This window comes from Polypterus senegalus, chromosome 2 (assembly GCF_016835505.1).
Source record: "Polypterus senegalus isolate Bchr_013 chromosome 2, ASM1683550v1, whole genome shotgun sequence".
In the NCBI taxonomy this organism is placed as follows: Eukaryota; Metazoa; Chordata; class Cladistia; order Polypteriformes; family Polypteridae; genus Polypterus; species Polypterus senegalus.
Window position 1 is genome coordinate 4,067,591 of NC_053155.1, and position 18,000 is coordinate 4,085,590.

At 44.9% G+C, this 18,000-nt stretch overlaps 1 protein-coding gene across 1 annotated transcript in view; it reads right to left on the minus strand.

The window, feature by feature from the left end:
* The window catches only part of LOC120524126, a 160,835-nt gene that overhangs the window by 100,549 nt on the left and 42,286 nt on the right, over positions 1 to 18,000 (minus strand). Inside the window, 1 exon segment of the mRNA XM_039746003.1 lies at positions 2,326 to 2,499. Coding sequence (XP_039601937.1) covers positions 2,326 to 2,499 — 174 coding nt within the window.

Sequence of the window (18,000 nt, forward strand, 5' to 3'; positions counted from 1 at the left end):
ACCCCCATTACTGCTGACCACTGCTGTCCAATCCCAGCTCTCCTCTGAACTGAGCTTCCCATTCAGAGCAAAATGGCAGAGTGACCTGCTAGCATCGCCACCTGCTGGTAGGAGTTAGAAATGACACAAGTGACATCTCAGTGACATCAAACCACAGGAGAATTAAAGAAGAAAAGACAAGAAGAACAGCAGCTGGGCCACGAAAGAGAAAAGAATCAGAAGATCACAAGAAGAACACGTCAGGGGCTCAGAAAAGGACGAGAATCATCAGGAATTCAGCAGTCTGGACCACCAGCATTAACTCACCTGTGAAGATCAGGAAACAAATCACAAGAACAACAACACATCCCATAATAAACAGACAGACTATGAGAGAATGTGAAAGAAAACCAAACAATCGTCTCTTCATAGCTCAGTCCTAAATCACAAGCAAATCCTTTTAGTTCTGAAGACACAAGTGAAGCCCCCCATGGCAGTCTGTTTGAGATAGGGAGATAGATAGATAGATAGATAGATAGATAGATAGATAGATAGATAGATGAAAGGCACTATATAATCGATAGATAAGTTTTAAAATAATCTTTATTGTAAAAATAAGAACATCAACATAATATACACAGTCGAAATGACGAAAACAAATTTCAGGATAAAACAAAAGAACCATATATCAAACCACCACTACTCCCCTTTACACTCCTACTCCACACATTAATTAGAGCATATTGTTGAAGCCCACCAATACTTTTCATTCCCAGTTGATCACCAGTTCGCCCCCCTCCACAGCACACAGTACCTGTCGTGTCCCCCACATGTCGCTGAACATTTCTAAATTGTTTGTTAGTTTATGGTACATGAATTCAAGTTTCAGTCGACTTTTAATTAACACTTTGAAGAGTCCCAGTCCCCATGATGTTTTTCTCTTTATTCCTCCTTGTTTTTAGGATTGCCAACTTGGCCTGTCCTAAGAGGAAATTCCCAATAACAGACTTATTCCTATTTTTTTGATTATAATTTATACCAAAGATAAAGTTAATTTTTGAGAGACCAAAACCAAAACCACTAAGAATAAAATCCAAGAACAAGAACAAAGGCCTCAGCCGTTCACAGTGTATGAACAGATGAAAGATGGTCTCCCTCGTGTCACAGAACGGGCACTGGTCAGTCTCTGAAGCTGTAATCGTATAAAGAAATGAGTTTGTGGCTAAGGCCGAGTGTGTTATCCTCCACTGCAGATCCCCAAGTCTTTTCTGTAACGGGAGTTTATAAAAAGCTCTCCATGAAGGTGTGATGTTCTCAGAGACCTGCAGTTCTTTCCTCCAGTGTGTATCTGGCAACTCTTTCAGTTGGTTATAAAATGTCACTTTGACACACAGTTTATAAAGTTCTTTTTTGTTAAAGAGTTCAAAGTCTTTCTCGACCAGAGTCCCAAACTTGAGAAGGTGTCCAGGTCTGTCAGTGTGGTCAGTGACGTGTGGTCTTACAATGATGGTGGGTGATGTCATCTCTGCCTCTGGTGTCCCTCACCTGTGAAGTACTCGTCACACAGTGAACTCGCTCCTGACCTCCGCAGTGCTGTTTGTACTTGGCTAAGAAAAATGTCAACCAGGCGTACTGATCTGATCCCCAGGACTGTCGCTAGGTGGGCAGGGGTGTGCCAGCACCTCATGTTTATATCAAATAAATGTCTTATTTTCAAAATTCTTTTCTTTAAAAGAATTTATACGAATGAGTCAGAAAATAATAACGAACAGTCCAAAACAGGATTCCATACTAAAGGTTCTTCCAAGAACCAAAAATTACCTTCCAGATTTAGCCTGGTCCTCCTGAAGTTTCTGTGCCAAACCTGAAGTCAGATTGATAAAACCCCGGCAGGTCAGACCCAACAACGTTGGCAGAGTGTAATAAAAAATAATGTTCAGCAAAATTTAAGCTCCTTACCCTACGAAATAAGGTAAAGGCCAGCTGTCTCCATGGCAGGTGCTGTGCTCTTTCTTGTTTGGTCCAAATGACCCTAAGCCCCCAGACTGTCATGTCCCCCTCTCATCCTGTCCACACTGTCTGCTGTCCTGATCCCCCCTGTGTCCTTGTCCCCTTATCTCTGGCTGGACACTCAGCTGCTGTCCATTTCTTCTTCTTCTTGTCCATCTCACACTCCTCCTCCTCGTCTTCCTCTGTCTGTCTCTCCTTATCTTTGTTGTCCTTCCTGTCTGTCACCTCAGTCAGCTCCACTTGTCACTGTCACTCTGGTCACTCCATATGATGTCATGTGATCAGCCCGCCCATCAATAACACATTCACACCCCACCCCTCCCCCTCTTTACTCACCCCAGTCCTTCTAATTTACAGTTGTCACTCCTGAGCCCCTCACTCAGCTGACGAGCCCCTGAATCTCCCAGGTTGTTGTTGATCAGGTTCAGTGCAGTCAGCCGTGAGTTTGGAGACGAGAGGACCGAGGAGAGAGCTGAGCAGCAGGCCGAGGTGAGACCACAAGACCCCAACCTGTGAAGAAGAAGAGAGACGAATGAGGACAGACAGACAGACAGACAGACAGAAGGACACACAGCACAAGGGCTCAATGACTGCACCGTCTTTACTGAAATGCACTTTGACCCTGAGACCACCGCTGTCCTTATAAGGTAAGGCGCTATATACCTGACAGCGTCTTCTGCCTTAATGCCACACTGACTGGTGACAAGTCACTCAAAGTGACATGTGGACAGGAATGTGAAGGACATGAGGCTGACAGTGTCCTGCACTCGAGGGTCCAGACAGACTTGTCAAAGCCGATGACAGCGGAGGGACCACCTTGGATTTGTGTCTATAACTGAGGACTCAGCACATGGAGGGGCTTTGACTGATTTGCAGGACCCCATCCACAGATTCCTGTTAGACACGCCGGTCACTGCTGGACATCGGAGAGTGTGACACTCGAGTGTCTGTCATGGTGGGCTCTCCTGATGTCAGACCACTTAGACGATGAGGACACTCTGTTTGTCTATTGTGACAAAGACTGGACTGACTGTGTGATCAGTGACATAATGGACAAGGTGGACAGAACTGACATGTGACACTTCTGACACTCACACGTCTCTTGCTGACCGGTGCCACTGACCAGCTGACCTCAGTCCACTAAAGGCCTCACTGTTGGTGACCTCAGTTTTCTTATTTCTCTCCTAATTTGTAATAAAGCCAGTGGACGAGCTCTGAATGGCAACTCAGCATCCAAAAGTCCAGTCCCCTGGGCACAGAGGTGGTCTGAGTGGACTGTGAAGTGACCCCCAGTACTGCTGACCACTACTGTCCACTCCCAGCTCTCCTCTGACCTGAGCTGCCCATTCAGAGCAAAATGGCAGAGTGACCTGCTAGCATCGCCACATGCTGGTAGGAGTTAGAAATGACACAAGTGACATCTCAGTGACATCAAACCACACGGAGAATTAAAGAATAAAAAGACAAGAAGAACAGCAGCTGGGCCACCGAAAGAGAAAAGAATCAGAAGATCACAAGAAGAACACGTCAGGGGCTCAGAAAAGGACGAGAATCATCATCAGGAATTCAGCAGTCAGGACCACCAGGATTAACTCACCTGTGATGATCAGGAAACAAATCACAAGAACAACAACACATCCCATAATAAACAGACAGAATATGAGAGAATGTGAAAGAAAACCAAACAATCGTCTCTTCATAGCTCAGTCCTAAATCACAAGCAAATCCTTTTAGTTCTGAAGACACAAGTGAAGCCCCCATGGCAGTCTGTTTGAGGGGAGATAGATAGATAGATAGATAGATAGATAGATAGATAGATAGATAGATAGATAGATAGATAGATAGATAGATAGATAGATAGATGAAAGGCACTATATAATTGATTAGATAGATAGATATTTTTTTATTTTTAAAATGACCTTTATTACGAACATTAACAATATACACAGTCATAAGACAAACAGCCCCAATATTCAAGATAAACAAAATGTATATATCAGACAACTACCACTACTCCCCCTTTACACTCCTCCTACTCCGCACATAAATAATATAGTCAAAAAATTAACAACTCATTATAATACAAAGACCACCACTGCCCCCCTTTTACACTCCTCCTACTCCGCACATTAATTAGAGCATATTGTTGAAGCCCACCAATACTTTTCATTCCCAGTTGATCACCAGTTCGCCCCCCTCCACAGCACACAGTACCTGTCGTGTCCCCCACATGTCGCTGAACATTTCTAAATTGTTTGTTAGTTTATGGTACATGAATTCAAGTTTCAGTCGACTTTTAATTAACACTTTGAAGAGTCCCAGTCCCCATGATGTTTTTCTCTTTATTCCTCCTTGTTTTTAGGATTGCCAACTTGGCCTGTCCTAAGAGGAAATTCCCAAGAACAGATTTAATCCTATTTTTTTGATTATAGTTAAAACCAAAGATAAAGTTAATTTTTGAGAGACCAAAACCAAAACCACTAAGAATAAAATCCAAGAACATGAATAAAGGCCTCAGCCGTTCACAGTGTATGAACAGATGAAAGATGGTCTCCCTCGTGTCACAGAACGGGCACTGGTCAGTCTCTGAAGTGTTAATTATATTCAGAAATGAGTTTGTGGCTAAGGCCGAGTGTGTTATCCTCCATTGCAGATCCCCAAGTCTTTTCTGTAACGGGAGTTTATAAAAAGCTCTCCATGAAGGTGTGATGTTCTCAGAGACCTGCAGTTCTTTCCTCCACTGTGTATCTGGCAACTCTTTCAGTTGGTTATAAAATGTCACTTTGACACACAGTTTATAAAGTTCTTTTTTGTTAAAGAGTTCAAAGTCTTTCTCGACCAGAGTCCCAAATCTGAGATGGTGTCCAGGTCTGTCAGTGTGGTCAGTGACGTGTGGTCTTACAATGATGGTGGGTGATGTCATCTCTGCCTCTGGTGTCCCCTCACCTGTGAAGTACTCGTCACACAGTGAACTCGCTCCTGACCTCCGCAGTGCTGTTTGTACTTGACTAAGAAAAATGTCAACCAGGCGTACTGATCTGATCCCCAGGACTGTCGCTAGGTGGGCAGGGGTGTGCCAGCACCTCATGTTTATATCAAATAAATGTCTTATTTTCAAAATTCTTTTGTTTAAAAGAATTGATACGAATGAGTCAGAAAATAATAACGAACAGTCTAAAAGAGGATTCCAGACTAACGGTTCTTCCAAGAACCAAAAAATACCTTCCAGATTTAGCCTGGTCCTCCTGAACTTTCTGTGCCAAACCTGAAGTGCAGATTTATAAAATTCTGGCAGGTCAGACCCAACAACGTTGGCAGAATGTAATAAAAACTAATGTTCAGCAAAATTTAAGCTCCTTACCCCATGAAATAAGGTAAAGGCCAGCTGTCTCCACGGTAGGTGCTCAGGGCCGTATAAGAGCCGATGTAAAGCCTGCAACCTAAAGGCCTCCATCTTGCTCACCAAGTCAATGAGTCCCTGACCGCCCTCCTCTACAGGCAGATACAGGACACTGCGCTTCACCCAATGTAGGCCATCCCAAAAGAAATCTAAAAGTATTGCCTGGATGTTCTTGATGACAGATATTGGGGGGTCTATACATTGTAACTTATGCCAGAACATGGAGGCTATTAAGTTATTAATAATGAGGACCCTGCCTCGACAGGAGATCTCATTTTGAAGGTACTTCCACTTCTTCAGTCTGGCTTGAACTTTTTCTACCCAGTCTGCCCAGTTTTCCTCAGCTACTCCTCCCTGTCCTAAAAACACCCCCAGGTATCTGAAGACTCTCCTGTTCCACTTAAGGCCACCAGGTAGGCCCGGTGGGTCGCCATCCCTCCAGTCGCCAATTAAAAATGCGGTACTTTTGTCCCAGTTAATTTTTGCCGATGACAGTTTTTCAAATTCATCCAGGCAATGTTTCAGCTCCGTGATGTCTCCATGATGACAGATGAACACAGTCAAATCATCCGCATACGTGACCACCTTGAGCTGTAAATTCGGGCACTAAGGGATGTTCAGACCTTGAAGGCGGATGCGAAGTTGTTGTAGTAGCGGCTCGATGGAGAGCGAGAAGAGCATACCGGACAGAGAGCAGCCCTGACGTATCCCTCTGGTAACCTTGAAGGGGGCTGTTAGTGTTCCATTGAGTTTCACGACACTAAACACGTTGTGATATAAAAGTTCAATGTGTCGAATGAACGAAGGTCCAAATCCAAAGGCCTTCAGCACTGCTAAAAGGTAATTGTGGTCCACCCTGTCAAACGCCTTCTCCTGATCCAGTGATAAAAGACCTGCGTCAAACCCAAAGAGCCTGGCAGCATCAATCACATCCCGAACCAGGAAGATGTTGTCCAGAATACACCTGCTGGGGACACAGTATGTCTGCTCGGGGTTCACGATACTCGCCATGACTCTTCCTAACCGGTTAGCCAGGGCTTTGGAGAAGATTTTGTAATCCGCACACAGCAGGCTTACTGGGCGCCAGTTCTTTAGCTCCGTGAGGTCTCCTTTCTTTGGGAGTAGTGTGATAACTGCCCTGCGACAGGAAAGGGGCAGTTCACCCACTCGCAGACTTTCACAGAAAACCTCTGCCAGATCAGCGCCAAGGTGACACCAAAAGCTTTAAAAAACTCAACCGGCAAACCGTCAATTCCTGGGGACTTCCCAATGTTCAGCCCATTCAACGCTGTGGTCAACTCATCTAGAGAGATCGTAGATTCCAGGATGTCTTTCTCTCCATCTGGAACCTGAGGTAAGTCCTGGAGAAAAACTGATGACTCTAAAGGTACCTCTTCAATGTCCGCAGAAAACAGTCGCTGGTAAAATTGGTATGCCCAGGATCGAAGGGTTTCAGGCTCTAGCAGGTCTTGACCTTTGTCATTTTTTAAACAGTTGATGGTCTTACTTTGGCCAATTGTTTTTTCCAGTTTAAAAAAAAATTGTGTGGGAGCGTCCATCTGGGTGAGCGACTGCATTCTCGAGCGGACAAGTGCGCCGTTGACTCTCTTGTCTATAAGGTCCATCAATAATTGTTTCTTAGTTTTGAGGGACTCAACAATGCTACCGTCAAATTTCGTACATAAAACTGAATGAAGTTCCTCAATATCCTTCTCCAGCTCAGAAATGGCCGCATTCACATCCCTGGTGGTCTGCTCGGTGTATTGTTGGCACAATACGCGTATCTCAGTTTTTGAGCAATCCCACCATTGCCTCAGTGAAGAGAAGGTCTTCTTTTTGTATCTCCATTGTGTCCAGAAGTATTTGAAACAGTTGATGAAGTGGGGGTCTTTCAGTAGATTATTATTAAAGTGCCAGTAGGATTTAACAGAAGGAGCAGAGAGAAAAGAGATTTGAAGGGAAACAAGACAGTGATCAGATAAACCAGTTGGGAGAATGGAGCAGTTAGCTATGAGGTTCCTGTGATGTTTCTGGATGTAAAACCTGTCAAGTCGAGCCATAGACAGCAGCCCAGCTGAGCCCTTCACCCACGTATACTGCCGGACCCCCGGATGAAAATCCCTCCAAATATCAAGGAGATTATTTTGGTGACCACAGACCTCAGTGATTGGACGGACCCCGGGTGCGGTTCTAGCCCATTCCTGTCCAGCTGTGCATTCTCTGTGCAATTAAAGTCGCCCCCCATAAACACCAGCTCATCATCGTCACATGTCCCCAGCTCATCATCGTCACATGTCCCCAGCTCATCATTGTCACATGTCCCCAGCTCATCTTCGTCACATGTCCCCAGAACATCATTTAAAACTGAGAAGCAGTGAGTTCTCTCATTCCCTTCATTTGGGCGTACACGTTAATAAACACCCACTTCTTCTCCCCCAGCTGTGCTCCTACCTTCAGCAGCCTCCCCTGGATTAACTCCGTACAAACCACACTGTCAGGTATAAAACTTTTACAAAATAGGATGGCAACACCTGCACTAAGATTTGAGCCATGACTAAGATGTGCCACCCCTGGCCACTCTCTGTGCCAGTCAGACTGATTAGCCTCGTCAGTATGGGTCTCTTGACGGAAAGCCACGTTAATTCTTTTTTGCGCTAAGTGCTCAAATAGCGCTGTTCTTTTTACTAACTCTCTGCAGCCGTTTATATTGAAAGAGCACAGGGAATAAACAGGCATTTTAAAAGAAAATAAGGTGGCGGACAACAACACTACATTAACCCAAGAAACGGGGAATCGAATTAAAACTGCCATCATCATTGCGCTTCTAGTGAACGTTTCACTTTGCTTATAATATTCTTTAATCGGACTCTCTCTTTGGAGGTCATACCTAATTCAGCAGCCCGCCACCGCACTTGCTTCGCCGAGCTCAGAAACTGATGGAGATCAGGAAAGTGTTCGACTATACTGACCCCACGCTTCCCTTCTAAAAACTCCAGAAAACGCAAAATGCTTTCTGTGCTGTAAGCCTCGTGTAAACTCGAGTGAGATGACAGATCAACTCTGATCGACGGGTCAGATTCATTGCCGTCCTCCCCTCCTTCCTCTCTCGCTTTGATTTCAGTGCCGTCTGTCTGCTGCTGATCACTAGCGGCGGCCTCTACACTTTCAGTCTTCGTGCTCTTCTTGGCGCGGCCACCACTGGTTATTTGCTCTTTTCTTTTTCTGGTTACCAGCTTAACATAACCGTGTTCATCGTTATTGTCTTCAACGAGCATTTCTCCATCGGCCCCTATCTCATGCGTTGTTTCTTCAGTCAATGCCTGCACAGCCAGCGCACTCTCCTCCGCCCCTCCTTGAGAAGGCGCATCTCTTGGGCTCGTCTCTGAGCGGCAATACTCTCGGTGGGTGTTTTTTGGAGAAGCTCTGCAGGGTCATCTTTATAATATTCGACCCCTGGTATCACCTTAGCCACCACCTCCTCCTCTTCATGGCTGACTTCATCCTTCTTATTCCCATTACTTTCACTAGTCTTCCCGGCATTAGCCGCTGCGCCCGTGATCATTTCAGCCCTCAGGTTTTTTCCTAACACAGGCTCTCCGCTGGACACTTCCAGCTCCCCTGCTTCATGTCCCGGGCCAGCTGTGATACTTTGAACTATAGTTATTTCACTCTGATCTTCAGCCGCTTCATCTGAATCGTAACTCAGATCCTCCATTTCTGAATCACTGATCACCGACTCATTTTCTTCGTTGTCCGAAGTTCTATTACGGGGCTCTCTGTGCTCACCAGACGGTCCCGGCATATCCGAGCTCTCCGTCATCCCACCCCGCTTACACTGACTCGCTTTGTGCCCTGTCTGACCACACTTAAAGCATTTCATTTGTTCCGTAGTGATAAAAACTATATATTCGTAACCCTCTACTTTAAATTTCAAGGCCACATCAAGCTCCTCACGCGAGTTATTTAGTATCATGTACACCTGTCTCTGGAAAGACACGACATGCTTTAAATCCGGTGAGCGGCAGCCAAGCGGTATCATTACTAAATCAGATATGACTTCACCATATCTACGAAGTTCATTTAATAAAGCCTCATTTTTCAAAAATGGTGGAACATTTGAAATAATAACTCGTTTAGCAGGAGTCGATAAAGGCAGCACCGGGACTAGCGAGCCGTTTATAACCAGGCCCTCCTGCACTAGTGTATGTACATGTATGTATGCTTCATCGCTTAAAAACACTACAATAGTTTTGTTCATGCGGGAAGCTGACTTCACATTTTTACAGCCTACTCTTTTAGCCACCTCAACGACACACGCCTCAACAGAGACCATCGGGTCCACAACTACTTTAATTCCATTTTTCCTTGAAAGATTTTCAAAATTTCGCGGGTTAAGCCCTGGAGGCTTTGCTCAGGACGCGGCCATGGCGGCTAGCTGCAGCCGCGTCCGACTATTTCACTCACAACAATAAACTATAGACTGTCAAATAAATGGCAAATCAGTAAAAAATATCTTTATACTTTAAACTGATGGTAAAGAAAGATAGAAAAAGAAATCGAGAATACTCACAGAGACCCAGACGAACGAAGAGAACCTGCGACCAACAACCACGCCCACCCAGACCAGAGTAATCGACAGACAGATTCCACAGACAGAAAGGATAGATAGATAGATAGATAGATAGATAGATAGATAGATAGATAGATAGATAGATAGATAGATATGAAAGGCACTATATGATTGATAGATAGATAGATAGATAGATAGATAGATAGATAGATAGATAGATAGATAGATATGAAAGGCACTATATGATAGATAGATAGATAGATAGATAGATAGATAGATAGATAGATAGATAGATAGATGTGAAAGGCACTATATAATTGATAGATAGATAGATAGATAGATAGATAGATAGATAGATAGATAGATAGATAGATAGATAGATAGATAGATAGATAGATAGATAGATAGATAGATGTGAAAGGCACTATATAATAGATAGATTTTGCTCCACCTGCTTGACAATTCAGCAGTTGAACTTTTTTCCTTCTTTTCTTATTTTGTTTGGTTCCATAGATGAATCTGACATTGCTAAGTCACTAAAAACAGAAGACCCATCCCAGTCTAATACATTGTAAGAATACATGGACTGTTTTTTCTTTTTGTCCACAAAACTACGTTTCTCGTCATCTTTGTGGTTAATTACCTATACAGTATAAAGGAAGTAGTTGTGATGATTTTGTTCAGAATTCTCCACTGCAGTTCAGATGTTCTTGTCTTATTTGGGGTCTTATACAGCTCCCTCCATGCAGGTGCCCTCTCACCTCCCACACCCAGATTGTCTCTCCTTGGCATATCAATAACAATTTTTAGTCCAGGAAAGTCTGCTATTTTTGCTCAATATTTGTAAAGGTCCATCTTCAACAGACACCACTGCCCCTTTATGACATGTAACCATTGTGTGTTCTATGAATGAGGACAGATTAACAGCAGGGCGGTTCTCCACTTCTGTATCAATGGTCCTGATGGAGTTGTTCAATCTGTGGTGGTCTTTGGCCATGAATGATAAAAAATCCAGAATCATCCTGACTGTCTTGACCCCCAAAACTGATGAAAACACTGAGGGGTCAATAAAAGCTTTACACTGTCATTACACACTTGGGACAGTTTTAGTATTCGGTGTTTAATGAGTATGCTAATAAAACTATCACTGGAGAAAAGAGGACATCAAAAAATAGAATTAAACATGAAAGGCTCATCAAGTAACCCACCAGATGTCACAAAGTTCATCTTAAAAACATAAGACCCCCACTTTAAAAGTTACGTAAGCGGGACAGGCCCGTTTTGTGTCTGTTCGTGACTATTAGCTGCCTGTCAAAACCAAAGCCTCTCAGATGGAGAGAGGAGCCCAATGCCAGCTCAGGGTAAGAAACAGACAGAGACTCTGCGGCACCTGAAGAATAAACTGAGAAACTTTTGAAACGACATCAATGACCCTGACTGCTTTCTTCCAAAGGTAAGAAGGTCATACTTTGCTTTACCAAGTGTTGGTCATTCCTAAAGAAACAGACCAGCAATTTCTGGATCCTGTGAAAGCCCAGGTGGAGGGTCCGCACTCGCAGGTTTGTACCAAAGCATTGAGGCTATCAAACTGTGAGTCACTAGTCCCCTAAATGACAGTTTATTTGAAGTCCACTTCCATTTGTAAAGTCGAGTGGCTCCTTTATGTAAAACTCAATCCCAGTTACTGTAATCCACCCTCAGCACCCACAAGGTGTCAGAAACGCTTTCTGTTCTACGTAAGATCTGATGGGAGACGTGACGTCGAGGAGCCGAGTATGAACTCATTACTCTTGGCCCAGGTGATTTTTGATGAAGAATTTCTTTCAAATACTCATTGACACAAGACTAATACTTCAAGATCAGCGTTAGATGTAACAAAAAGAGCAGTCTGTAATTGATCTGTCAGAGAAAAAGCTCGATGGACAAAGCGTACAGCACACCAGACAAGGCAGCGTCCTGTCAAATCCATTTCTTCACTGAAAAGGGGGCACTCCAACTTTTAAAACACCACAAATGCTGGTGTACAAGAGCCTGATCATATCTGTGAAATTCTCACCAAACCCAACACTCCTCAAATATCGGTGACGTACTCGATCAAACGGCTTTTCTTGGTCTGTGGACAGAATCTCCAGATGAACACCAAACAGCCCAGAAGCTGAGATAACATCACACACCTTTCCTCTGTTGTATTGTGTGAGTCTTCCCACCTGGCTCAGCTTGTGCTCTTTGCTGGTGTGGGCCGCCTTGACCACCTCATGTTGTCCTTCTCAGTGAGGTGGCAGCTCACATCTCACTTTGGCTGTGGTAGGCTTGTCTTTTTAGCAAGTAGCCTGAGTTCCATGGAGAGTTTTGTGGCCATGTTGTCAGCGGTGACATTCCTCCCTTTGCTATGAAACACTCAACGAGTCACATGACCAGTCTCAGACTTTACTTCACTTTTAAAGAATAATGAATTGTGTTTATCAAATATTGGATATTCACATCAGTGGTCCTTAAAACTTGATGATTTGATGCCAGTCTTGTCAGATTTCCTTAACACGTCCTGAGTGAAAGAGCATCAACGTCACACCAAGTGACAGCTGTCCATCACAGACATGTGCTGCCATGGTTTACAACAGATAATTCCTAAATATCTGCTGAGTTATGGAGGTAAAGCTGTCCTTATGGTATAAAACGACACTCGTGTATTGAATCACACAGACACACAATGGTGGCTCATGTGTACTCAAATCACATGATTATGTTCACTAAATGGCACCTCATACAGTGAAGTTCCACACTCCATCAGCACCTCAGACTGTCTGCATAAAGTAAATCTGTTGTTGCATTTTAATACATTGTCGAGTGTGTCGTGACTGTAAAAACATTGTCAGCATGTCACTCTCTGGCATTGGGCTCCTTCCACTCTCTATCATCTTCTCCATTCTCCATGTTGAATCTGATGCAGACATTGAACTTCATACTACAAGTTGTGTAAAAACACTGCAATGCCATTTCAGGTGAGTGAGACCATGGACCACAGTAGTTGGGGTGACGTCACTGTCAGGTGACAGGCAAGGACCAGAGAGATTCAGACATTGATAATGGAACCTGCCTCTGGAAAATTGAAAAGGTTCAGAAGTTTACAGTTGGGTGCTTTACAAGATGAACCAAAGCATGAGAGGCTCGGCTCAATGAGGCTTTGGCAGCAGAACTTTGACTGCTGTGTGTGCCAAACGACTATAAAGAGCACAACGTGTTGTAGCACCAGCACCGGGTGCCAGAATGGATCCTCTGCTCTTTATGTGGCTCTTTTAGGTGTCTCTCTGTCCTTCAAAGGACTGCTCACTGTTGCTCTACTAGTTGGAATTCTGTTGTGACTTTGAAGTCTCGCTGTTTTTATAGGCTCCCCTGCTGCTGGCTCTTTAACTTCTCATTTACATCATGGATTGCCAGCTCACACTGATGGTGACTCATCCCCAGGCTGTCAGCACTGTTACAGTATTATAAAAGGAGACTCTGGTTTTGAAATACTTTGTGTGATCGTCGTGTTCTGTTGTTCGTCTTTTCTGTAAGGACCCGCTCACATGCTCTGTTGTTCAGCTCCATTATCAAACTCTTAAACTGTACCACCATCAATAAACGTGATGACACCTCAGACATAACATACAATATTCAGCACCATAAAATAAAATCTACCGACGTACTGAGAGTCTTCAGCACTATTATTATGGAGGTACCTGACGGAGCACAACTGGGAGAAGCGGCCTGCCTGACCCGAGTTCAAATGCTGAACGATTACTGACTTTCTGTGCTGGTCAGGATTTGTTTATAACAAATGCCATGTTTGAACAGATGGCATCAATGGTCAACTGTAACGTCATCTCATCTGACCTGAGGCTGTATGGAGGCGACACTCCTATTGGGTGGTAAGCTGCCTTAGACGAACTGGGCATCTGCTGGGCAGACCAAACAGGTAGTGATGGTCTGCTGGAAGTGACCAGCACATGGCTCTGTTCAGGATGGTTAAACTGTCACCTCTGGGTGTCTGAATGGAGTCTGAATGAAAATTGTTTAAGATCTCAGCTGCAGGGGATGTGGCCAAATGTTTTTGGTGCCTGTCATGGTGGACATCAGGGGTAAGGGAAGCAGTCAAGGTGAAATTAGAGGCCTTCCATACAATGCTACCTGGAGGACCTCAGTGTCATTGCAGGGTCAGCAAGTGACAAAGACTTCTCAGTGTCCAGGCTGTAGGAGTGGAGGAGATGTCCTAATTACTGAGTGACCACCCACCTCAGCCTCCCTGGGAACACATAAGTCAGAGTACTGACATGATGACTCCATCCAAACTGAACTTCAGATTCAGGAGGAGTTGCATGGATTTTATCCTGGCCTGTAACTCTCGAGTACATCTTTGTTCTTCGTCAGTTATTTGAGGACTCATGGGAGTTTGAAACTTCAGCAACGCTAGTGTTTAGATCTGGCAGTGCCATGCTGATGGTGTATGTGCCCAAAAAGAAGAAGCCTTTGATTTCAGTCTGTAACAGCTGGTGTAAAGTTCTACTACCTGTAAAAGATATCGCCAACATGGCACTGCCAGATCTAAACTCTAGTGTGGCGAATTGCTCGCATACTGAAGTGACTTTAGCTGCTTTAGGTGGAAGTCCCATTTTACTTTATGGTGCCAAGCAGAGTTATGTTGCGGTGCAGCAAAATATCAGCTAGCAAAAGCGCTGTGAAGAAGCTGTCTGTTGTTATGGTGGTCATCACGGCTCTTGTGAAAAGAATGGAGATAAACGCCATCAACTCAGAGAAGGAGAGGCAAGTTCGTTGTACCACATGAACGTCACTGAACGAATAAAACTGAATATTAAAAAAACAAGCGCTAACTTTTAAAAGAAGGCAAAATTTACACCGAGTGTTACAGACTCAAATTCAATGTTGTCACACACGTGTGCATGGGAGGCAGCTAAAGGGCTCGAGTAAGGGCAATTCTGAATCATACCGGGATGTGTCAGAGTGCACTGACTCTTTTTCTCCCTTTCCAGACCAGTCACAGGAGATTCCACCTGGCCCTTATGACGTCACTTCTGGGTCAGAGCCTATGGAGGAAGACCTTGCCGGCTCCGGCTCCGATGATGTCACGTCCAGGCTTGAACCTATGGCTGAAGACCCTCATGAGCAAGACCCCTTTGACCTCACTTCCTGTCTTCCCCTTTAAAAGCCTCCACCTTTTCCATATTCCCTCAGTTCTGTTTTCGACTCGGTTTTGTGCACAACAGTGCTATCATTTAAACTTCAATTTGCAACCAGGAAACCAAATATACAGGTGGCTGCCCCAAACCTTGCTATGGATCTTTGTGGAGTTTGTGAAAGTGGCGTAGTCGGCAGGATGGAACGGTCCCAGAAGTGAAGGGGACAGGACCTGCATTGTACCCAGGTGAGAATGTACCAGGGCCAAATTTACAGGCGGGGAGGGAGGGTGTCCCGTAGTTCAGAGAGACCCGTTTCGAGCTCTGCTCCCGGCACGCTTCACTTGGCAACCTAGGCAGGCCAGGAAGTGTGCAGAAGGGGCTTACAGAATTGGGCTGCTCTGGAGGGTGGAGGCAAAAGGGGCTTATTATGCCCTCTCGAAGGAGAGTGCCTGCCTCCCTGTGAAGCCAGAGCCCCGATTTCCACCTAGGGTGCCCCAGACTGGCAGGTTACTAGAGTGGAAAACTGGAGGTTTGACCCAGAGCAACTAACTCCTCAACAAGCATGGTCCTTATGCTCAAGGGTAGGGCACTGGCGACAGCCACAGGAGAACAAGCCCTACCAAGTAATAGAGCAGGTGGCCTGCTACCTGCTCCTGAAAGCACTACCCCGTGGCTTCACCCAGCTGGTCTGGGGTAAATACTTTAAGAACATGGCAGTGCTCATAGAGCTCATAGAGACACATAGGATGGCCTCACAATCTGAGGGAGCAGAACCGTCCCAAAACCTATACTCACCCCCCAGCCCGTAAAACCCAGAGTGTGTGCTGACGTCCCCAGAGTCGCGGGTGCGCAAACTGCTTGGGAGCAAGGAGAAATGCAGGTGGAAGAGGGGTTGGTATGCTCTGAATAACCCGTTGGCAGTCCCATACACAGGCGTGGTGATCGTAAACGGGTACAAGACCACAGCCTTATTCAATTCCAGCAGCAACATTACCATTGTTGACCACCAGTTTGTGCTGCCGCGACAGTGGTTAAAGATTAAGACCAGTATAACCTGTGTCTATGGAGAAATCCACTGGCACAGGTCCGCCACTTGTGTCATCAGTTACAGAGGATCGGTACAGAAATTAACTGTAGGCGTCCTTCTGATTTCACCACATCCGGTGGGGTGGGACTGGTCTAAAATAAAAAGCAGTGAGGCACAAATCACTCCTGGGTTTAACTTAGGCCTAGTTGTAGACAGGGATGAGCCGCCTCAAACTGCCGGTGGAGAGAGACGAAGCGGCCTCCCTGAGTGACATGGCAACTCCTGGAAACAACGCCCCTTGAGGTCAGCCCAGACCCTCTCTCCCTTTTGCAGTTTCAATTTAGAGACTCCGTCTTCTTTTAAAAGACAGCAGTGGAATGACGACTCCCTTAAGTTTACCAAAAATGCAGTGGTCCTTGTCAATGGCCAGCACACTCACCAGTCGATGCCACAAGGACCTCACTTTGTGTTGGAAAATGACCTTCTGTATCACGTAGCTGAGCATGATGGGCAGGAGAGACGGCTACTGCTAATCCCGCGGACCTTCTGGCGGCAGGTCTGTTAGTTAGCACATGCCCACCTCCTAGGCAGCCATTTGGGCACCGAGAAAACCCTGGAGATGATCAAGCTCCGCTTTTATTGGCCGGGAATCAATGAGGAGGTTCGTTGCTTTTGCACTTCCTGCCCAGAGTGTCAATTGCGACAAATTCCTAGGAAGGACTGTGCTCCTCTCATTCTTATTCCCCTAATTGAAGTTCCCTTTCACAAAATTGGGGTCGATTTAGTCGGACCCCTAGAGCCCTCAGCCCGAGGACACAAGTACATTTTACAAGTACAAGTACAAGTACAAGTACAAAATCCTTATGGATTTTTTCCGTTGAGCTCTGCCACTTCTAAAGCCATCTCACGGGATCACAAATCTGTGAATGAAAAGAAGCAAACCTCGTCCATCCCAGCCAACAATTCAGGCTCAGTACTCGGCTCCAGGCTGTGCTCCAATTGGGAAAACAAAAGGAATGTCACCAACTGTATCTCAGATGTTGTAAGTCACCTTGGATAAAGGCAGCAGTCTTATAATAAATAAAATAAAGAACTCAGAACTGGCCATTTCATAGTCCAGAATGTCAGAATTCCTGCCAACTCCCAGATGTGCCAGCTAAATGTTTCCTGGCTGCCAGGGTGTGTGACATTGGAGACACACTGACTGAACCTGCTGATCTTCTTGGCTGAGATGTTTAAACGTTTCCTCTCCTTCACTGATTCTCTGAGTGTCTCCACATTGTGAGCGTCCTCCACACTCTCGTAATCACACTTGACATTTCACTCAAAGCCCTGGTGCTAACATTTACCACCCATTAACCTGCCCAGTGCCCTATTTTAAGAAGTTCAAAAATGTGCTCAACAATCAGTGCAACTTAGTTAACTGATTAGAAAGTTGGAGCATTTTCTGTTATTTATTTACACCATTATAAGAGACAAATATCACTTCATTTAAAATATTTTGTCACAGAGGCACAGTGGTATGTGTGGTGTGTAAAGAAGATTCACTCAGACCACCAGGCCACTGTTTGTAGTGGCAGCCATAAGCCACAGACACACACTCTACTGTTACAATCGCTTGTGCTGACTACTGATGATCTGTTCTACCAACAGGAGCGTCTTTCAGGAGAGTAAAGAGAAAATTCTAAGACAACAAATACAAGTTGACGTCACCTCTAAAGTGGAATCTGAAATGGTGAACTAACCTGTCATTGAAACTCTACACGGTGTCTGTCTGTCTGTCTGTCTGTCTGTTATAAAGATCAGCGACCTGCGCTGGAGAATAACTTTAGGCAGGACG